This window comes from Cotesia glomerata, linkage group LG7 (genome assembly GCF_020080835.1).
Source record: "Cotesia glomerata isolate CgM1 linkage group LG7, MPM_Cglom_v2.3, whole genome shotgun sequence".
NCBI classification, from domain to species: Eukaryota; Metazoa; Arthropoda; class Insecta; order Hymenoptera; family Braconidae; genus Cotesia; species Cotesia glomerata.
The window spans coordinates 2,171,099-2,195,821 of record NC_058164.1 but is presented as its reverse complement, the minus strand read 5'-3'; the positions used below and the strand labels follow the sequence as shown (position 1 = coordinate 2,195,821).

Below are 24,723 nucleotides of genomic sequence, written 5' to 3'. Positions count from 1 at the left end.
AAAGGATAAAGGAGGGAGGGTGGACCTTACTTAGTAGGAATTTTTCGGTAACCGAAAAAATAATTCAGAAAGCCCAAACCGGGACTCGAACCCGGATCGTTTGGTTACGCGCCAAAGGCTCTACCAGTTAAGCTATCCGAGACATTGTCCGTAACAACTTTTTTCTCGCATATTCTATAAACTCACATTAAGATGATCCTCTCCACATTCCTTTCTCAATCCTTTCCTACCAATATCCTGTTACGTGAATGTGGAACGCTTCACGTAATAATTACCGTAACTCCTATTCTTTCCCGCATCACAGAATTATTTATATTTGTAAAAATGCTTGCCGTAAGATGGACAGTGTGGCTTCATGTATATAGAATAAGCGAATGGAAATTTAGTATAGACCGGATAGCTCAAATGGTAGAGTAGCCGACATGTCTTCGGAAGGTTCTGGGTTCGAATCCCAGTCGGAGCTATCAAATAATTTTTTCTCGCATATTCTATAAACTCACATTAAGATGATCCTCTCCACATTCCTTTCTCAATCCTTTCCTACCAATATTCTGTTACGTGAATGTGGAATGCTTCACGTAATAATTACCGTAACTCCTATTCTTTCCCGCTTCACAGCATTATTTATATTTGTTAACACAATTTCCTCTATTCTTAGGGCCAAGGCTCTGTTTCGCGCTAAATATTTAACTATTTTAAAAATATTAAATCAAATATCGAATGTACTAAATACGAATGAATGCATTATCGAGTTGGTTTGCAAATTTCCAAGCATCCAATATTCTGCTAAAAGTTCACCTCGACTATTTATATTTATATGGATGTATATACGTATATACTAAACTGATTCTCTACCTCTATCATCATCACCTCCACTGAAATACACCGTCCTCGTGTAAACGTTAAACTTGAGTAAATTGCATTCGGAGAAAATAGTACGCTAAAGATTTTCCAATAAACTAAAATACTTCAGACTTAATACTCGCGATATCACAAGTCTATAGCTTCGATAAATTTATATAAATGGATTATATTAAACCTATATACTTTTCAGATTAAATGTCAAAATTATTATTATTATGAGATAACGATAATAATAATTTATATAAAATGTTTTTTTTTGTTGTAATAATAGTTATGTACTTGGAATTTACATACTTCAACTTGAGAAACTTGTGAAATATTTCAGAAAATTATCGACATAGTTACAGTACTTAGTATCATTTTAAAGCTCCTGCGCAAAAAAAAAAACAAAAATTTACTTGAAGCAAGTAAATAATTTTGAAGAATTTCATTTTTTTGATTTGAGTAGAAAAATTCTTAAACTAAGAAATTCTTCTTGGTTTAAGTAAATTTTACTTGATTCAATAATTTTTCATCTTGATTCAAGGGTATGAAACTCTTAAAAATTATTTCCTTGGTTCAAGAATTTTTCTTTTGATTCAAGTTAATTTTTTTTTCAATGTGAAAGCAGATAAAAATTCTACAAAATTTGGAATATTTTTTAGTACTAAAAATAATTCCAAAAACAAAAATCTTAAAACCATTTATGAAAAGTAAAGATATTTAAGAAAAAAAAATTTCTGGATTTTCCGCTTCGTGAACGGAATTACTGAAGTGAAAATATTTCAAGATTCAAGTGGTACTCGAAGAAAAATTTGGCAATAGTTTGCCCATTTACAAGCTATTTTATAGCGATTCTGGTAATAGATTTTATTACATTTTATTAAATTTTAGACGTTCGAGTAATTCTAATAATAAATTGTGAAGAAAAAATGTTTGCTATATAGTAATATAAAATATTGGCCTAGTTTAATGTCAAGTAGCTTCGCTGTTTAATAGCTTAAATGCTTTGGCTACTTTTTGTGAGTATAAAAACAGATATGGAATCAATTAAAGTGATAATAACTGTAATTTCAAATTCGTTTTTTAATAATGGATTCTGTCTTACTACACCTTGAGAGAAAAATACTTTTATAAAAAAATTTTTGGTAATTATTTACAAGTAGGGTCAACCATTTTAATTTTTGTTTTTTTGAACGAAATTTTTTTTTTTTTAATTTTGATATATTTTTATTGAAAAATACATAAAAAAATGAACAATTGAAAAAAACAAAAGTTTATTACTACAATTTTAACAAATTTTCAAAAAAATTTATCAATTTTTTTTTTTTTAATTGTTCGTTTTTTTATGTACTTTGCAAAAAAAAATATATCAAAAACACCAAAAAAAGATAAAATAGAAATTTTATCCAAAATCATGAGAGCAAAAATTTTTCCAAATTTTGAAGGCAAAAAAGCAATCGAAATCTTTAGTTTTTCTTTTCACGACATTTTTATCATAAATTCGCTGTAAAACCAAGCAGAATAAAAAAAAATGAAAATGTTAATTTTTTACCTAGTTATGGTCCAAAATAGGGTTGACCTACTTGTAAATAATTACCAAATTTTTTTTATTACTAAAAAATATATTCTTGATATTAAATATTACAAATTTTGTTGTAAATATTTTTTCTTGTTTGAAGAATTGTTCAAATTAATTAAAGTGATTTTCACTTAATTCTAGTAAAAAAAAATTGATATTTTTTTTTGTTAAAAAATTAATAAATTAAAATTAATTTCTAAATAAAAAATAAATATAAATGAAATAAAATTATCAAGTGTTGAAAAAATGTATTTTTATTATTTTTTTTTTTGTAAATCAATTTATGAGACTACAACATATTTTTAAAAATTTATTGTCATAGTAAAAAATGGGTTAATATTGATTAACGAAATTCCGTCGAAACAAAAATATTTATTGATAAAAGCGGTCTTACCCCTGAGTAGAAACAGAGTTGGGTATCCCATCAAGACTCTCTCTGCTGACCTCGTCAGCCATCGCGACCTTTAGCTGGTGCCCGAAACTCGCGAGGTCTTCTCTGAAGGCCTCGCTTCCGGGGGTGACGGCACCACTCGTGGGCGGAAACGGCGTGGCATTCTCATTGTCACCCACCACGCCGCTATCGCCTCCCTCGCTGTTTTTGTCCACCAAATTCTGTTCGTCTTCGTTGTAAATTTTGAAGTAGGCGAAGGTGAGATATATCACCGAAATAATGAAAGACGGTATTGGTATTGCCATCGCAAGCACTAGGTTCATATAAACCTGGAGATTAACCCTTTATTTAGTCATATTTCATACATTTATCGACACACACACACACAGTTCAAATAATACAGCTAAATTCTCATTTCAACTGATGAGTATTTATCTTCATTTAAATATTTACGTCAATTTTATCACGACTTCAATACTCAGCATTTCCGCAATTTTTATTATTTTTTGCTTTTTTATCTCAGTATTTTCTATTCAGTCCTTCCAAAGGCATTGAGCATTTTGTTAAACTTAGCGTGTTTCTAAAACATCTTTTTCTTTTATCATCATCATCATTATTCTGTTTTTTTGCACTGTAATAAAGCCTATGCGGTGAATACAAAGATTTCTTTCATCTTTTCACAAAAAAAAAATTGAATTAAAACACCGAGTATTTACTTTCGCGAAAAAAAAAATACGCTCCATGAATTTTCGCGAGTAACAATTACAGTAAAGTGAAAAACTAAACGTAAATAAAAATAAAAAGAAGGAATTGAAGCTTCAATTTTTTAAGGATTTACATAAATATCTTTTTAGGTAGATTTCGTAGAAATCTATCTATTGCATTGACCCTTGTGTCGGAATTCACTCGGAATTTTGTCATTTTATCTCTTATGTAGACGAGTAAGGCTCAAAATTAGCATTGGTTCAAAAGTTTATACATTTATGTAGGGGAAGGACGGGCAAAACGGATATGTTAATTTGAAAATGAAATAACAAATATATATTACAATCATATCCATTCTTAACTTTGGCTAATAATTTTTTGGGTAATTGAAGTTTATAATTAAAGTAAAATAAAAATAATAACAAAGAAATTCTTCTTCGAAATTAAAAAAGTCAACATTATCCGTTTTGCCCTACCAGGGCGGGCAAAATGAATACTCAGGTCGCGTAAAACGAATACTGATTGGAAAATACATTTCAATCAAAACAATCGTCGCAAAAATATCAACCGCGTCCTGAATATGAAGAAAAAAAATCAAATCTGCATCGTCCTTAACAACATTAAACTAAGTACTGTATACTTACGATTAAAAATTTTTTTTTTTTCCTAAATTTCAATATTTATAAAAAAAATTCCCACAAGTATGCAAAACCAATGCTTTATCGATAACGGTAAGTGTAGTTACATAATAGATTGATAGATTGCTGTCTAAAATGTTTCTATCGACCGACCAGCGATTTAAAACGATTATTCATTTTACCCGCCCTCTCCGTCTTGCCCGTCCGTCCCCTATATATAACGCGACTTGTGGACACGATAGCGTCTACAATTCTCAACGGATTTAGATGAAACTCGGTACACATATTCTTTAGGTAATTACCTTGAACGAGTTCGAAGATGAGCAAAATCGAACAATTACTTTAGAAATGGCGGCCATTTAAAATTATCAAAATAGTGAAAATCACGTTTTTGGTCACTTCATTGATGTATAACTTTTGATTGAACAGAAATAGCTAATTTTTGATAAATTCATGTGAAAGCTCATGAAATTACCTTCAATTTGACGTTTATAACATTGACATTTTGACCATTTTTAGTTATTTTATCAAAGTTAAGAGTGCAATTGAACCATTTTTAGGCAATGTATAATACAACCGACTTATGTACGTCATTCTATCAAGAATTCTTAACAGATCCTAACAAAATTTAGTATATAGATTCCTTGGACAATTAGCTTGCATGAGCCCTAAAATGAGCGAAATTCGTCAATAAGTTTAAAAAAGCCATTCGGCAGCCAGAATGGAAATAGATTTCATGATGAATAATAAAAATACTACTAGGGTTGCGTACGAAAAAAAAAAATGAATTTCTGTTTGATTAAACAACAATGACGTCAAAACGAATGCAAAAGTAAAATTTCATTAAATCTGTCTGAGAAAGCAGGTGATTTTTGGCCTAGACTGATAGTGAGGTACACTAATTAAAGCTTCTTTAATAAGCTTTCAGATGCCATTTATAGAATTTTGATGAGATATCGCCTTCAATTGTAATTGCACGAAAATACGGTAAAAGTGAAAATTTTTGCGATTTTTGAAAATTTTTGAATTGCTATTATTCCTAAACTATTTAATTTGGAGAAATAAATAAGTACACAAATTGAAGCTTATTAAATAAGCTTTCAAATGCAATTTACAGAAATCCGATAGGATGTCGTGTTCCATTGTTATTGCACGGAAATAAGGTAAAAGTGAACATTTTTTGCGATTTTTGAAAATTTTTGAATTGCTCTCATTTCTAAACTAATCGACAGATTTGGCTCATCTTAGAACTTAACCTCGGAAATCGTCCTAAGAATAAGTATGTTACATTTTATTGAGATCCGTATAGAATTACGGAAGTTAGAGAAGAGAAAATGCCGATTATATCGTATATATATATATATTAGGGTGTGCCAAAATGTAACTTCCGTGGAGAACCTTTTAAAATTGGAATTTTGAGTTCCGCTTTTAACAGGGGCTGCGTTTGGGCATTTCCTGAGATATTTTGGTGTGAGACAATGTATTTGATTTTCATAGAATTTTTTAACAGGAGACTTAATTGGGTACTTCCGGCCAAATTTTGAATTTTCACCGGAAATGCCCAAACTAAGCTTCTGTTAAAAAATTCTATGAAAATCAAATACATCGTCTCACACCAAAATATCTCAGGAAATGCCCAAACGCAACCCCTGTTAAAAGCGGAACTCAAAATTCCAATTTTAAAAGGTTCTCCACGGAAGTTACTTTTTGGCACACCCTAAATACATATATATGTATAAACTTTGGAACCATATGCATTTTCTGAATCCGCTTGACGAGCTGAGTCGAAATATAGCAAAATTTTTCAAAAGTTCCGTCATGAGGACTAATGCAATAGTTAGATTTCTATGAAATCTACTAAAAATGGTAGCTTCTCAAAATTATCAAAATAGTGAAAATCAGGTTTTCGGTAACTTCATAGATGAATGACTTTCGATTGAAAAGAAATTGCTAATTTTTGATAAATTCATGTGAAAGCTCATTAAATCATCGTCAATTTGACGTTTATAACATTGACATTATGACCATTTTTAGTAATTTTTTTAAAGTTAAAAGTGCAATTGAACCATATTTAGGCAATGTGTAGTACAATCGACGTATGTACGTCATTCTATCAAGAATTTCATTTAGTAAAATCTATCTTCCATTTCGGTGTGGCCGAATGGCATTTTTTTTACATATATTTAATTCATGTGAGCAATAAAATTTCATACATATTTAAACTCAAGTTTTTGAAAATATCTGTAAAGGGTAATTTGCTGAATCAGCGGTTTGAAGTTTTAAAACTCACGTATCGTTAAAAAGTTAGAATTTTAAAAAGTATTTATTTATTCAATCTGCTAAGCCAAATAGTATTTAAATATAACTTGTGAAGCTACAACTAAATTTATTCCAGGCCAAAATAGGTCAAGCTCTACTTTTGCATAATCAGAAAAGGTCTTGAGTTTATAAAAAACACTTGCTGTCTCAAGTAATTTTATAAATAACACACAATTTATTTATTTGTAGAAAATAAGCTACTTATTAATGTAATCGCATTTGTTAACACAATTATTGTTTGTACGAATTATTTGTGAAAATTTATTTAACCAAATTAGATCCGAAAGGTAAAGTTAGAATTTTCCAATTGTTTGCGGTTAGCGCATGAGTGGATTAATTTCCATCAACCCTTTGTAGAAAGTTCAAATTCCTAACCTGTTTAGCGTGAAGAAAGTTATATTGTAGCTTTCTATAAAGTCTACCGGCAAAATAGAGAGAATAGATGCATGTTCAAACTTCCCTTAAACAACGACTGAAATTCAAACATCCCTTTGCAGATGCGGTAAGTTGTGTTCACTAAGACCGAAATATCGCGATCATCCTCACCCTCGGCAGAACACAAACTTTCAGCGCAAGACATTTATTTATTTATTGTTATTTGGCCATGGAGTCTAGGCTCCTTGCGGCCATCACAGATACAATTATTTAATACAAAAAGTATATGGTATAAATATATAATCATATATAAAATATAAAAAGTAAAAAGTAAAAAGTAAATAATAATGCACTATCATCATCACATCATTACACATTTATCAATCATTTATCAATCAATCAGTTATTCTGACTTATAAGTAAATAATTGATTTTTGTACACGGAAAAAAGTAAACTGTAAAATTCACTTGGATTCCGGTTAATTTTTGTAGTTTCAAATAGTACAGCGGACATCGGGGTGGCACAAATGTAAATATTATAGAACTTAATGTATAAGTGTAAAAGCCACAATTTATAATTTAATATCGAAAATGTGATTAGTAGCTGCCGCTATAGTAAAATAACGACTCTTTTATCTTAAAAAATTACAGTTTCAAACAGTAAAAATTGCCGTTTCAATATATAGTCTATGCTATGAAAAGAAGGGGAAGGTCTCAAACTAGGAAAATTTAACATTTGAAACAGTAAAAATTCTACTTTTAAAATATATATTTTACCAGTCCAAGCAAATTAATAATTATAGTTTGATTTTTAGCGTTGCGTTTAAAATTTACCATTTGTACTTTGTAAATATTGACATTGCTTGTATAGAAAATTTAGTAACTGTAGTTTATATTTATTACATTTCATGCGATCATTTTTTAGGTACGAAATGATAAATATCAAAGTCAAAATTCTTAATTATTAGATAGAAAGAAAAATTTCTTGACTGGAGAACAAAATGCTTGGTTCAAGAAAATTTTCGGGTGCCGGAAGGAAGACCGAAGTTGTTTTGGCCGAAGTAAAAATTTTTCTTGAAATTCTATTCTTGGTGGAAGTAATTTTTTCTTAATTCGAATTATCATAAATACTTGATACAATAAATTTTTATATTTGATCAAGATTTTTAGATACTTTACGGAAGCAGCGTCGCCTACTTCAGCTGAGAAAAAAATTTTCTCACCTTGAGAAAATTTTTCTCTTGATTATTTGATACCGATTTTATATTATTTTAGCGTGCAATTATACATATTGAATGAAAAAAAGTTAGGAAAACGGTTGACCCGAAAGGCCATCCCTGCAACTTCCCGCTCATTTCATACTTAAGCGCACAAACCTACACTTATTACGTTTTTGAGCTCTTCGAGCTCAAAAATATAATTTTCGTATTATTTTGAGCTCTCTGAGCTCATAAATCTGCTAGAAGTTGAATGAAACACTATTTTTCGAATTTTTAAACCGCAATAACTTTTGAATCAATGAACCGATTTTTTCGTGGTTGGTGGCATTAAACGCAGTTTTTTAAAGACTCATAAAGAACTTTTAAGTTTAAATTGATCAAACAAGGAATTTCAAAGTAATTCCCAAAAAACGATTTTTTTCGTTAACGATAACTCACGAAGGAATTAATCGATTTCGACCGTGCTAGCGGCAATCGACGTGTTTTTTTTATGTTAAGAGCTGATTAGTTTTTAGAATTGATTGGTCAAGCCGTATAAAAGTTATTCCAAAAAAACCACATTTCAAAAAATTTTTTTTTGCAGTTTTTTTGAGAATTCTCAAAATCTACTGGTTCAAATCGATCCAAATTATGCTCAAAATCTAAGTTTATTCAAGCCCTTTCGAATGGTGCCAACCGCGATGAAATCGGTCAAGCAGTTCGAAAGTTATGAGAGGTTTACATACGGCCGTACACACACACACACACACACACACACACACATACAGACGTACGGACATCATCATGCAAACATTCGGGGAGGCTTCCCAGGACCTCAAAACGTCAACATCCATTGAAAAATCAATTTTCGAAAAACGGGGTGAAACCAATAACTTCCCGATTTTTGAAAATTTTCAATTTTCTTAGCGGGAAGTTAAAAATGATTCAATATTATTTGATCTTTCCATTTGACATGTTAATCAATAAAAATATGAAATTTTATGAAAATTTACTTCTATCTTTATATTTAATTTTTTAGAGCAAGAGAGAAATTTTCTCAAGACAAGAAAATTTACTTCGATCAAGAACTAAATTTTTTGGAGCAAGAGGCTGAATTTTTTCAAAACAACAAGATTTTCTTGACAAATAAATTTTCTTGTATCAAGATACGTATTTCTTAAAACAAGAGAATTAATTTTGTTGGAATAAGTGAAATTTCTTGTGTCAAAAAAAAAATTTTTTTCGCTCAAGAAAATAATTAGGAAGAAAAATATTTTCTTGGCTCAAGTGAACCGTTTCTTTCATGTAAATAATAAATTGTAGCATTTAAATGATAAATATTGTAAACTGATTGTTAAAATCACGATTTTACTGTTTGAAATGGTAATTTTTCCAGTTGATCATTACTTATTATAAATCGACTATTATTTATTACAGTTTACTTTTTTCCGTGCAGTTAATAAAAATTCTAGAGCCTCATTTCCTTTCAAAACGTACATTTTCATATTTTACGTTTATCGTTTTAGCAAATAAAATTTTGTGCAAAAAATAATCAATACTCTTGAGTTTATACTATTAGTTTTTATGGACAATGTTCGCGAGTTTAAAAGTTTTAACGATTGCCAAGAGTTTATTTATATTTATTACTACCTAATAATAAAAATAAATTGTGAAAAAAAAGATATCGTAAATTTATGTTAATATTAAAACCAGGACAGTGGATAATAGTAATTGTCAATTGATTGACGTTTTAAAGAAAAACCATAAGCGGAATTGGATTCAGATCGGAAAATAGTAAAGAGGTGCTGTAAACTTATGAAGAAATGATAATAATAATAATAAAAATAAAAAATTTTCTTTGACGGTACTTTATCAGAGAGATGATGGTTTCCGACTTAGCCGTCCGCTCTATTCAACATCGGCACGGCATTGTCCACCGACAATTGAAATCGTCTCGGTTACAATGTTTCCGCAAGTTTAAGCCCAAGACCATTTATTTTTTACCTCAATAAATGTCCATCAGATTTTATTTTTCTCACGTTAAAGCTCTTTCCTGAAAAATTCAATGGCTGATTTTTTGAGCAAGAGTATTGAAGAGGTGATCGCTCCTGTGGTTGACGTTATTTATTTAAATGATACGGGCAATACTGATCGTTTTTTTTTAGGCAGAGAAAATATTTTATAATATTAATATTAATATATGATATGTAAAGGCTCTCTTATAGGAAAGAGGTGAATTAAGTAATGTAATATTTAATAGAGACCTGCCACATATCAAGGTCACTCAATACGATCCCAGGATCTATTTTAGAATAGTAACAACTAAAATTATGTCCTATTTTAGTGTACTGTTTGTAAAAAATACTGCAATTGAGTATTGGAGGGTATCCACAGCCTTTTACATTGGGAAATAATTTAGCACCAGTGAAATACCACTCGGAATCGTTGCCCATCAGACCTGCAAAAGGTTACATTTTATTAATAAATATTTATTTAATTCTTCTTGCTAAAATTATCAACGTTTTATACTGATTGTCAATTTTAAAAATATATATCGTTGAATTTTAAATCACTCCGGAAAATCGATGACCTGAATTCACTCGATAGATATTTGTAAAATTCATAAAATATATAATTCAAAATTTTATAATTTAATTTAATTTACCATAAAATTATAGAAAGTTTTATTTACTGGGATAGAATTTATTTTAGATAATATAATTTTGGTTGGCTGTAATTTTAAAAAGCAAATTATCGGAATACCTCTGAGCTTTTATGTTAAAAATTGAATTATCGATCAAATTTTATCGATATTTTTTTAGTCTATTATTTATCATAATTTTTCGTTAATAATTTACTTATTTACTCAAATATGTTACGCTCTACTTTACAAGACTTTGTTTTAGAGAGTTTATAACTTTTATTAAAGTTTTTAGTAGAGACTCGTTTTAATTTAAAATTTTCTTATGTTTATGACAGGACAAGTTTTTCTCATTAATGTGTTTTGTAAACCAGGGCGTAATGAGGTAATTTATAGAGGCGATAATAAATTACATGGATGGAAAAATTTATAGACATTGGAAGTTATTGAAAAGAAAATTTTTACATTAATAAAAAATTAACTTGATTTGAGATAAAAAAATTTTGAGCCAATAACAATTTAAATAGATCGAAAATTTATAGACATTGAAAGTTGTTAAAAAAAATTTTCAATCAAGAACTTTATTTTTAAGAATTTTTTTATTTTTGATCAAGTAGAAAAATTCTTAAATTTAATAAAATTTACTTGAACCAAAAATTTCTTACTTCAATAATTTTTTTTGCTTGATTTAAAATAATTAAACTCTTCACAATGATATTTTTCTTTTAAATCAATTTAATTTTTTTATAAATCTAAAAATTTCGTTAGAAAAAATTTAAATTCGTATAGGGTAGAAGTACCGTTTGTGGCCACTGTATATTTTATGGACATTTATTGTTCAAATAAACGATAAAAATAAATTTATATTAATAAACCATTACAAACTCAATTTATTTTAATATAAATTTTTTAAAACTCAACAAAAATATGGTTATAATATTATAATTTTTTATAAATTAATTCAAATATTAACTGGCCAAAAACGGTTCTAAGGTGGCCAAAAACAGTACTGCTACCCTATTTTAAGTATAAAAAAAATTAGGAGTTTAATTACGAATTTGTTAGAGTGTTTTTTACTGTAAGGTATCACGTTATTCCCCATGCAAAAAAAAAAATTCTGATTTAAAATGAATTTAAGATTGAAATTCATTTTTGACACAAACATGAATTGGTTTTGAGATCAATCTAAATTAAAAAATTAATTTGTAGATAGAAATTAGCAAGCCTGTAGCCGGTAGAACTTTCGATCCTGCTTCAAAATTTTAATAATAACAAGAATATTTTATTTATAAAATTTATCCTAAATATTCTTGTCTTTATTAAAATTCTTCTGGTGTGCTTATTTCTATCTACAAATCAATTTTAAATTTGGATTGATCTTAAAACCAATTAATATTTGTGTCAAAATATGAATTTCAATTTTCAATTCATTTTGAATCAGAATTTTTTTTGTACGAGTCTCTCTAAGTATTCCAAATAATTTATAATTTGAATAAACTAAAGCTTTAAAAAATTAAGTATTTTAGTCAAAATTGTTAAAGCTCTTAATGCTTTAAATCTATGTTGTATATATTGATTTTTTTATATATTTTTTGACTGAAAATTATATTTGTGATTATTCAAAAATATAATTTTTATTAAATAAATAAAAATAAAAAATTTAACTTAAAAAAAAATTTTGGAGTTTTTACCAAAAATTTATGAAAATTTTGTTGAAACACAAGTTATGTATAGAAAAAATTATGATACTGAAGTTAGCTGACAGCTATCAATTTTTTTAAATTCTATAACCAATAAATTGCAATAAAAAAAATGCTTCTAAAAATTTCGACATAGTTTTTTTTTTAATTTTCACATGTGGAATTTTTTTATTTAATTTATTTTATAATAATTTCATTGTTTTAAAATTCTAAAAAAATTTCCAATGTCTGTCAACTTCAGTGTCATAAAAAATTGCATAATAGATGGAAAAAATCTTATTCATCATATAAAAAAAAAAAAAAAAAAATATGCACAATACCTGTAGGAAAAGGTTTTGGCAGTCTATTATCAATATCATCTTCATCAAACTCGTCGTCAAAATCCTCGATGTAATTATTGTAATCCCTCGGTGAACGTTCATATCTCGACTTGTACCCGGCCTCGTCGCCCTCGACACCTCCTCCCGCCCTGCCCTCCCTGTCGGTCCCATCTAACTGAGTTTCATTAACTGGTAGTTTGTAATTAACGCGTATTTGCGTACAATCGTAAAGTTCCTTGGTACAACCTTCTCTACACGAGGTCCACGAGCAGTTGCTAGCACCTGGACTCATCATTATATAACACACAAGACAACGCTCAATTTCAGTTAAACTATTTACTTCCGTCAACATTAACACCAATACGAACAACAAATCCACACACGCCCAAACACATTCAAAACACATGCATGCTTGGAAATATTTACGCAGGCGTACACATTGACCACGTGGACGATATCACGAGATATTGAATTATTGTCTGTCAACTTTCCAAAGAAATAACTCGCTTCAAATAATATATATCATATTATTTTACATATTTCTCTGTCTAATTTTTTTATTTCTATCATTGCTACTCAACCTTTCAAGTGAATAGGGTTGAAGAGATATTTTGCTCGTTCAAGAGCTTACATTGTATTGATATTTGTCAATAAATAGCTTTTCGATGCCAAAAATTGCGAGCACAAATGCCCAGATATATTTGTCAAGAGCGATATTAAATAATCTATCGAAAATCAATGGCCACTCTCTACTCAGCTTATATATTTATTTCAACTGGTAAAAAGTTCATTGTGCCAAGCTACTCATTTATTATTCGAACTTTTTGATTGATACACGACTTAAATAATTTACAGCAGAAAATCAAGTACACAGAAAAAAAAGTTAACTTAAATCAAGAACATTTTGGTCTTTAAAAATTTCTTCTTCTTTTACTAAAAAAAAAAAAACTATTTGAATTTTTAATATTAAAAAATTTTAACTAGGAAAAAATTTATTTTTAAATTATGTTGAAAAACATTTTCACTAAAAAGTATAGGACTTATTAATTTTAAATTATCCAAGTTTCCATTCATATCCATTATATATTTAAATAAACACTCTTTCGGTTGAGAGAATATTTTTTTTTTATTTTAGTATTTATTTACATCTTCGTAAATCGGCTGCCCAATTTCAAAACACAGTAACTAACATTTAAAAATTTTTTTCAATTTTTCTTATTAAAAAAAAGTTTGCCCGCCAAATTGATGACAAATTTGATTTATGAACAGAAAATACTTAAATATAGATACTTTTAAGAAAAATTCTTGAAATTAAGGTCTAAAGGTTATAAAAAATGCAGCAATACTAAAGAAAAATCAGGTATAAAAATTTTGCAGTTACTGTGTTTTAAAATTGGGCAGCCGAAATGTTTTGGTGGTTTTCCACCTTCATTAGTATTGTAAGGACAACAGAAATTATACACATAATTGCAATATTAAATTAATTGTGAGGTTCATTTAATAAAGTTAAAAAATGTATCTATCTTGATTAGTTAATTATTATAGTCTACAACAGTATGTAATAATTAAAACAATAATTATGAGTGTATCCTCGTACAACCATTACATCATCAGTCATCATAGCAATAAATAACTTTAAATTTATTTAAATTATGATAATTGATGATTTAATAGCTGTACGAGTTCACGCTAATAATTATTGTCTTGATCATAATGTATTATACTGCAGACTATAATATTTAGCTAATCGAGATATATATACACATTTTTTAATTTTGTTAAATTAACCTTGCAATTAATTTACAGCAATAGTTAAGTTCATTATAGTGTTTAAATTAATTAATTTAATATTGTAATTAATTATATAATTTATGATGTCCTTACAATATTGATGGATGTGAAAAACCGACGAGCGTTTATTTATTAATTTTAAAAATGGTGAAAATATACACAAGACCGGACTCGAACCTTGATCGTTCCGCTCTCTTAAAAAATTGTGATACCACTTAGTTATACAGCATTTATATAAAGTTTTGAATTTATTGATACATTAGTAACATATGACTTTACTTTATTAAATTATTTAAGACTTTTGAAACAAAATATTGATCAAGAAAATAATTTACTCAAGAAAATGTTTTCATAAAAATGTTCTTGAGGCAAGATATCCTTTTTTTCTGTGTACTTGATGTCAGTAAATAACAGCGTACACTGAAAAAAAATTAAATTTATTCAAGAGAAAAATTCTTTAACAAAAGAAAAATAATTTTAAAGAGTTTCATCGTTTTAAATTAAGACAAAAAATAATTGAATCATTTTTTTTTTTTATTTAAAATAATCAAACTCTTCAAAATTATTTCCTTGGTTCAAAAATTTTTCTTTTGAATAAATTTAATTTATTTTTTTTAGTTTAGGTACTCGTGATATCATAAAAGCAGGAAGAAAAATATGGAATCAACAAATAAGATTTGCAAAAGGACACATTTTAAAATCACTTTTAAAGACAACTTTGTTAATCAACAACAATAACATTGGACGCAAAAGTCAAAAACAACACACATAACTACAAACAGGGTTGATAATTTTCGATCTGAAGAAAGATCTTATCAATTACAGGGAGAACGAAAGCAAACACTGACATTGCTGGTTCGAAAGCTGACATGCACAGAACTTTTTACAGAGGGGCTCAGTACGAACAATGACAACAATCTGGTTCTTATTCTTATTAAATTGTGTATTTGTTTTATATTATATTAATATTAATATATGTATGTGTGTAGATTTTTAGTAAGTGAGTGAGTGAGTGAATGAGATTGTTCACCTCTACGTGACTCAACATCTATGGTGACACACTCGGCCGGTCGTGTGTCAAAATCCATAAAGATCGTGGTGAAGGCGGGGTCGATGACGAAGGGGACCAAGAAGAGGAAGGCGAAGAGGCTGAAGGTGCCAAGGAGGATGAAGAACGCGGTTGTGTAGAACAGCAGCTTCTCTAAAAACGTCTGGTCTTTTTCGTCCGCCATCTTGGTGAACGGGGGCAGTGGTTGCGGCTGATGCTTCTTAACACTCGTCGATATTTATTCCTAATTTTAGTTATAACGAACGTCAAACGCCCGACATCTGATTAATCTGTGGAAGTTTTTATTTTTTTATTTTAAAATAATTTCAACTTGAATTAATATATTAATCGTATGAAAATTAATTTAGCAAATATTTGATAATTTAAAAAATTTTTTTAACAAATAAATTATGGCCCGAAAAAAATTATTTAAAAAATTTACATGTAGAATAGAGTGCGTCAAAATTTAATCTCTAAAAGCAAGCTTTTAAAATTAGAATTTTGAGTTCCGCTTTTAGCAGGAGTTAGGTTTGGGCATTTTCTGAGATATTCTGATGTGTCAGGATTTATTTGATGCTCACATAATTGTTTAACAGGAGTTTTGTGGAAGCAATTTTTCTGGAATTAAAAAATTTCAAAATTTGGCCAAACGAAACTCTGTTAAAAAATTCTGTGAATATCAAATAAATTGTGACACACCAAAATATATCAGGAAATGCCCAAATACAGCTCCTGTTAAAAGCGAAACTCAAAATTTCAATTTTAAAAGGTTGCTTTCGAAGATTAAATTTTGACGCATTCTAATGTAGAAATTGAAAAAAATAAAAAATGCTATTTTTTTAAAATAAATTTTCGGAACAAACTTTTTTGTTAAATAAAATTAAAAACTTGTCAAGTGACAGCTAACTTTAATGTTATATGAATCGTTTATTTAGAAACGCCATAAGTCAATAAAAATATTAAATTTTTCAGGAAAAACAAAAATCATTTTTCTGGGTTAAGTTTGCATTAACATCATTAACCAATGAATAATAATAATAATAATTGTGCAATAGACTAGATAGCCAATAACAATTGTAAATATAGTCAATTTACAATTGTAAAAAATATATATAAAAAAAAATAATAATAATAATGTCAGCATCCCTAAAATAGATTCGAGCATGAAAAAATTTAATTGTTAATTACTACTATTAATAATAATGATTTAGAATTGATTGACTTTTGGGGTTTGTCACCAAAACGAACAAAATAGTAATAAAATCATTAATTTATCAATTTTTCTCCGTCGATCATTAATTATATTCATAAAATAAAGTACAAAATATATATTAGAACTACAATTAACCAAAATTAAAATAAATAATGATTTATTTTTAAATTCAAATTAGTGAACTGGGAGTCAACAATAAAACAAAATCAGAGTCAAAAATAAAACTACATATTTTTAATTTTAATCTATTAAGCAAATATTGTAAAATTCATTGAAATACAAGTATTTAAAAGTGAATTTAGTTTTTAATTATCTGATAATTAATTATTTTAAAATTAAAGTCAGAGAAATCACATCAAACAATAAAAAATAATTTCATTTAATTTTCTTAAATTAATATTGCAAAAATGATTAAAATTGAAGTATTTTGCATTGAATTTTTTCTACTCAAAAAGTTTTTTTTTTTGAAAAAAAAAAAAAAAAAAAACAAAAAGACACTTTTTTTTTTAATTTTAAGATTGAATGTTTATTCAAAGAACCCCATAAAGGGTTAATACGGATTGGCAAGATAATAACTCTACTCTTTACTTCTCTATTCATAAATATCTCTATACTAAATAGTTAAATTCCTAAATAACACTATTTCGAAATATCTCTATTCTTAAATAACTCTATTCTTAAATATCTCTATTCCTAAATAATAACTATTTCTAAATAACTCTTTTTGTAAAAATTTCTATTCTTAAATAACTCTATTCGTAAATTAACTTTTATTCTAAATTTGTCTATTAATTAAATTTATATTTATTTGATTTTTATGATTTATATGAATTATATAATTTATATTGTAAATTATATGAATTATATTTAAATTATATGAATTATACAATTTATATTGTTAATTTTCTGATTTATATTTTGAACTACTCTTTAAAATATTCATATTCTAATTTTGAATCTATTTTTGTATTAAATAAGAGTTAGTGACTGTTATTATTAATTCAGTTGTAACTCTTTCTTTATTCTACTTGTTAAAACTACAATTATAAGATAAATTAAATATTAAACCTCTTACGTGTACTTTAAATAAACCACCATTGTAAGTTTGCCATTCGGCCAATGCCTTGGCATCAAAATATTTTTAAGTAAATAAATAAAAAATATTATCAATTGTCTTTATTATTAAATAACTCTATTTGTAAATATCTCTATTCTTACATAACTCTATTCGTAAATATCTTTATTCTTGAATGATTTAATTATAGAATATTTTTGAAGCTACATTTAAAAAGAATGAGTGAATTAATTATAATTAATCAATTAGGGAGCTTTGAAAAACTTAATTTTCATCGTATCGCGCTTTTCTAAGTTAATAACAATTTTGATTTTTTGGTACTGGTATACGTGAGGGAAAATTCAAAGAACCGAAAAATGGAAAAAACTCAATTTTAAAAAAAAATTTGACTTATGGGATTTCTCAAATAAACAATTCATATAAATATTGTATATTTTTATAGTTGCGTCAACTGATATCGACCCGTTCTTCAGGGTTAACTAAATCGATGCCTTTACATATCGAGAATTAAGTATATATATTGTATATTATATTTTATACCTTATACATGTATTGTACATGAATAAATTTATCATTATTATTTATTTTAGATGTTAAAATAAAAATAGTAGGATATATTATAAATAATTGATAGCAGCTGTAGCAAATTCAAGAAACTTCGACACTCATTAGCAGATACGGGCAATCGAGGGCACTATCAAATCCACGATTTACCGGACAGGACATTAAATTCTCCGGGACACGTGAGTGCAGCACGCGATGATAAAAAAAAAAAAAGTTAATAATAATAGTATAAAGCTGGATAGTTACAGGCAAACTTTAATTATTAATTTATAAAATAACTCAATAATTTATCGATTATTCTAATTTTATAACCAGTTTATTTTTACAGCATACCGATACGAGCAAATGCCGCGGGTTTTTATCCACCTAATACAGTACAATGTAAGCCGGTCTAATCTTACCCGTCTAAATAAAGACCCATGATATTCATCAATTCAAATCCCCTAAGATACTAAATGCCTGATTAGAATTTGTCTACCGGATTTAAGGGTAAAGGAACAATTTATAACTCGATAAATAAAACTTTAATATACAAACATACTTATTAATCAATAACGTTAGGCATTCTCATTAGCACTGAAGACAAGTTTTTTAATTAAGCCTTTAAAAGTTTGTTATTCCTGAAAATTTGGATTAGATGCGATAAAAGTTAGACACTTGACCATTTTTTTTTTGTTTAAAAAATTTTTATAATTTTCTTACATAATTTTTATATTAAAAAAATTCTCAATATTATCAAGTGTCTTAATTCTAATATTGTTAAAATTTTAAGGATAAACTTAACCATTATTTTTATTTAAAAAAAATAGAAGAGTACTAAAAAGATTTTAATAGTTTATAATATTAAAATTAGCTGACGATTTTAATATTTTGATTTTTTTTTAATAGTTAAATTAGAACAAAAAAATATTTTTCAAAAATTGCACCTACAGTTTTTAAAATTTTTTACAAGTGAAATTAAAAAAAAAATTTTTTTAATCATTTTTTTAATTCTAAAAATTTTTAAATGTCGACTAACTTAATTTTCATTAATAGTTTAAATTATCTTTTACAATAATTTATGACATTAAAGTTAGCAGTTAGAGAATTTTTTAATTTAAAAAAAAAAATTTGTTCCAAAAAGTTGCATTTTTAATTTTTTAAAATTTCTACATCAATTTTTTTTGCCATAATTTATTTGTTAAAAACAATTATTGAATATCTGCTAAATTTATATGAAAATTAAGTTAGCCATTTAAAAATTTTTATAATTTTTTTTTATTGAAAAAATTATTACAAAAATCTAAAAAAAAATTTTCACTTGTAAAAAACTTTAAAAACTGTAAGTGCAATTTTTTAAAAATAATTTTTTGTTCTAAATTTAATTATTAAAAAAAAATTAAAATCATCGGCTAACTTTAGTATTATTAAATTATGAAAATTAAGTTAGTCGACATTTAAAAATTTTTAGAATTTTTTTTTATTGAAAAAATTATTACAAAAATCTAAAAAAAAATTTTCACTTGTAAAAAACTAAAAACTGTAAGTGCAATTTTTTAAAAATAATTTTTTGTTCTAAATTTAATTATTAAAAAAAAATTAAAATCGTCGGCTAACTTTAGTATTGTTGAATTTATAATCATAATAATTTCTAAAAATGATCAAATGCCTGTAAATTCCAGTGTCGTATAAAACAGACATCCAAGTTTAAAAGATTCTTTGTATCAGTAGGATTAATGTCACTGAAGTCTTTATTGTACTTCAAGAAGAAAAAGTAACTTACCCTCTTCCTGTTCCCCCGCATCATCATAACAGTATTTATTTTGTTATTTTGTATCTTAAACTTGGTAGTCCTCGGAGCACACCACAAAACAGCCCTCAGGGCTCTTCACATATTTTATCTAACACTAAGCAGATCGACTAAGCACATTTGTCTGATCTGACAATTAGCACGACTACTTTATAACGGGTTGGTTAACACTAAACAAGTATCGCCACCTTCACTTATTCTACTTTCTCAAGCTCCGAGGATATTTATTGCTCCAGAGTCATGATCTTACCAATTAGTGTCCTCATACTTGACACATTAATTCCGCGGAATCACTCGGTGGCGCGGGCTTTTTTGTTAAAATAATTAATTAATTAATTAATTCAATTTAATTAAAATAGTTATTAAATGAAATAAAGACTATAAGAGTAGAGTATAATAAAGTGAATAGAATCTGTTAAATAATAAATTATAAATTAATTAAAAATAAAGTGAGAAGAGTAGAGGGTGGTACTGTAATGTCTGTAAGTGTGTTGTTTGTTTGGTTTGTTCTTTAGAGGGATGATTACAGTGGTTGCCTAACACCGTTGTCAGCGTACCATGGCAGGCCACGAGGGGTTGCTCACGGTACACACGGTGCGTCGGCGGATGCCGGGCTACTGCAGTCCAAGGCAGCTTTGGGCTTTTGGGCGAGCTTATTTTCTGGGCGATTGCAGCGCCATGACGACGGCATCCAGTAGCATCGACCGCCACACTTCCAGGGCGTTCTCGTCACACATAGACATTTTATAAGGCGATGAGATATGAGTGAGAACAACCTACAGCACAATATATTGTTTCTACTGTAAGCTACACACTCTACACATATATATTTATGTATAAATATAAATCATTTACTGAGATTTAGTACAATCGTAAACCTACATTTCATCTTTCATGGTTCGCACAAATAATAACTGAAAAAATATTTATGTACTGTTATTATTAAATTGCTTGTAAATGTACACCGCTGATCGTTAAATCAAAATTCACTCATTATTTCGTTAGGTTGATTTTAATTGTCATTTTTATAACCGGTTATTTTTGTTGTTAATTAATTTTGAATATTTTTAGAATTAAAGGCTGAATAGAAACCGCGGATTAATTCGATAATTATTATGTACTGGTTGCTGGAGGCAACCAAATAAATTTATCGTCAGGATCAAAGTAAATGGCTAAATTGTATTACATATTATGGTCTACTACTTCTGGATTGGATGCAAATATAGGGATGATTATCATAATCAGTCAGAATAATAATTTATTTGCGTTAAGTGGAAATTACACTGAAAAAAAAAAATACTTTTACTCAATTAACAATTTCTCGGTTCAAGAAACTCGCCGACGATCAAATATACTATTATTATTAATTATTAATTTCTGAAGAGAAGAACATCCAATATTTATCTTTGGATAATAGATAAACAAAAGAATAGCTTTATTTAAATTAAGTAAAAATTATTTCAATCAATTTAACAACTTCTTGAGCTAAGAACATAAATTCTTGTATCAAGAAAATTTTCTGAATAAAAGTATTTTTTTTCTCAGTGTAGATAAATTTTTAAAAATATTAAAATATGCATACAAAAAGTTCACTTGTAACAAGAAAATTTAAAAAAAGACTGAAATTTTTTTTAGAGTAAGAAGAAATTTTTTCAGATAAGAAAATTTTACTTTGAAGATAAATTTTTTTTTATAAATATTTTATTGAGCCAGCAACTTTTTCTGTATATTGACGTTCTAATTTACAAATTGTTGAACTTCATTTTAGAGAATCTTCCATTTGTACGAAAAAACAATTAGTTCAAAATTTATTATAACTTTAAAAAACAATTTGATATCTAATAGAGTTATAATATTTTAGTTTGGATTATTCAAATAATTTATAATTAGACTATTGCTACATCAAAATGTTAAAAAATCATCCTCTAAAAAATAAGAAGTTAGACCAATTGCTAATTAGACCGTCGATATGGAAATAATGTTTTTATTTTTTGATATTTTTGAAACAAGTTTGATAAGAAAACTGGAAAAATATGTAAAAATGTAATTGTTTTTATCAAAATTGTAGCCTATTTTTGTTAATTTGAACTTCATTTTAGAGAATCTTCCATTTGTACGAAAAAACAATTAGTTCAAAATTTATTATAACTTTAAAAAAAAATTTGATATCTAATAAAGTTATAATATTTTTCATTGTATCATTCAAATAATTTATAATTAGACTATTGTTACATCAAAATGTTAAAAAATCACCCTCTAAAAAATAAGAAGTTAGACCAATTGCTAATTAGGCAATATGTAAAGAATATATATTTTTATTTTTTGATATTTTTGAAACAAGTTTGATAAGAAAACTGGAAAAATATATTAAAATGTAATTATTTTTATCAAAATTGTAGCCTATTTTTGTAAATTTGAAAATGAATTAAAAATTATTCAACAATTTGCGTATAAATATAAAAAAAAGGTTTATAAATGGATACTTAGTCTGACCATAAAAAATTTAACTCCTTAAAAAACTTAAAACTGTTTGATTCTTTGAGAAATATTAAAAAAATCGGTGTATTGAATGTGTAAATATCTCACAGAACTTTTTGAGGGCTTTATTATTTCAATTGTTAGTTTCTGAAGTTTGTTTCCTTTCCCGTCTAGATTTCAGAGTTGAATAATATTTACTTTGATCAATTATAATATTATTATTATTCTTACTTATATGAATAACATTAAGTTAAATATTATTAGTAATATTAGTAATCTAAATAATTATTTTTGTAATTAAAATACCAAATTATTATTGAGCTAAAGAAAATATGAAAATAATTTATGTATTATATTTTTCGTTCAAATAGTCATGAAATAAATAAAATAGGGCAAAACTTTTCTTCAGACTTACATAAACAAACAAAAATAAGTATAATAATAACAATAAAATATTTTTATATTGAAAATATCAATAAAACAATCCAATAAAAATAAATAGCTTCTAATAAATATAAAAGTAAAATTCTAAAGCTGCTGACAAGAAATAAGATACAAAAAAAATTATTTCTATGCTCTGGGGAAATCTTAGGGATCGAGATTGGCACTACGCCGAAGTAGGTGTCTTATTTCGGGTATCATGCTTTATTCCACCAGTTTCTTGATAAATAAACGTTTTTTCTATAAAATTTGTAGACACGCAAGCCTCAATTATTAATAATAATGATAATAGTAATGAAGGTAATATTCAGATCTCAGCCAATAAATCTATACTAGTAAATGGAGAGCCGGTTTTTTTGTCCGGTTATACTGCGAAAACTACTGAACCGTTCGGAATAATACTTATACCATAAGATACAGCGTGTTTCGGAGAAGGTTTTAGTATATGATATGGTGGTGATTACTTATCCGGAACCTATATTTTTTTGACTTAGACATAATGAATTTTTATTGTAACTAAATTTATTCTATTCGATTGTCATTTTTTTAAAATAAATTTTTTAATTCTATTGATTATATTCCCGTACAAAAAAAATTTGGTTCATGATGAATTTCTGGATGAACTTCAGATTGTGAAACAAATATGAATTTCATAATGAATTTGAAATAAATCGTATATGAAACTTAATTTTTTTAATCTGTAAAAAAATATTCGCAGTCAATTGGAATTTTTAGTTTTATTTATACTGACTCAATATTTACGATTTTTGAACTTATATTTGGATAAATTTTTTGAAGTAAAAGTAGACAATATGCAAAATTAAATTTCGACCATGAAATTCAGCTGGAATTCACCCTGTAATTTATGATGAATTTCGGAATATTATTTTGCATATTGTGTTCTTTTACTCCAAAAAATTTATCCAAATAGAAGTTATAGAATCATAAATTTTGTCAGTATAAATAAAACTAATAATTCCAATGTAATTGACTCCGAATATTCTTTTATATATTAGAAAAATTAAATTGTACATATGATTTCTTTCAAATTCATCATGAAATTCAGCTGGAATTCGCCCTGAAATTCGTGATGAATTTCGAAATATTATTTTTCATATTGTGTTCTTCCTCTTCAAAAAATTAATCTAAATAGAAGTTATAGAATCGTAAATGTTGAGTCAGTATAAATAAAACTAAAAATTTCAATATAATTGACTGCGAATATTTTTTTACAGATTAATAAAAATTAAGTTTCATAGACGATTTGTTTCAAATTCATCATGAAATTCAGCTGGAATTTACGATGAAATTCATTATGAAATTCATCATGAACTTCATCTGAAATTCAAGATGAAATTTATCATGAAATTCATATTTGTTTCACAATCTGAAGTTCATCCGGAAATTCATCATGAACCAAAATTTTTTTTGTACGGGTTTACATACTAGGCAGATTTCTTCACTTATGAGACCTGCAATTTCTTTAACTGAAACTTTCAATGCTCATTACAAATTTTTTTTTTCATATCAATTATTATTAATTTTTGTAAGAAAGACACGGGAATGTTATAATGATTGCACATTGTAAGTTACAATGAATATTAGCTAGAA

The 24,723-nt window shown here is 27.0% G+C and overlaps 1 protein-coding gene across 2 annotated transcripts in view; it reads right to left on the bottom strand.

Moving 5' to 3' along the window:
* LOC123268520 (protein tipE) overlaps nucleotides 1-20,838 on the bottom strand; it is a 31,737-nt gene extending 10,899 nt beyond the window's left edge. Inside the window, exons 1-6 of one of the 2 annotated variants that reach the window (XM_044733673.1) lie at nucleotides 20,721-20,838; nucleotides 20,167-20,500; nucleotides 15,535-15,842; nucleotides 12,714-12,995; nucleotides 10,317-10,510; nucleotides 2,820-3,145 (exon numbers count right to left, since the gene is read on the bottom strand). In XM_044733673.1, coding sequence (XP_044589608.1) covers nucleotides 2,820-3,145; nucleotides 10,317-10,510; nucleotides 12,714-12,995; nucleotides 15,535-15,736 — 1,004 coding nt within the window. In that variant the 5' untranslated portion in view covers nucleotides 15,737-15,842; nucleotides 20,167-20,500; nucleotides 20,721-20,838. Of the gene's footprint in view, nucleotides 1-2,819; nucleotides 3,146-10,316; nucleotides 10,511-12,713; nucleotides 12,996-15,534; nucleotides 15,843-20,166; nucleotides 20,518-20,720 lie in introns of those variants that run through there. The other variant, XM_044733674.1, reaches the window with a different exon arrangement.
* Between the last annotated feature and the right edge of the window lie 3,885 nt (nucleotides 20,839-24,723).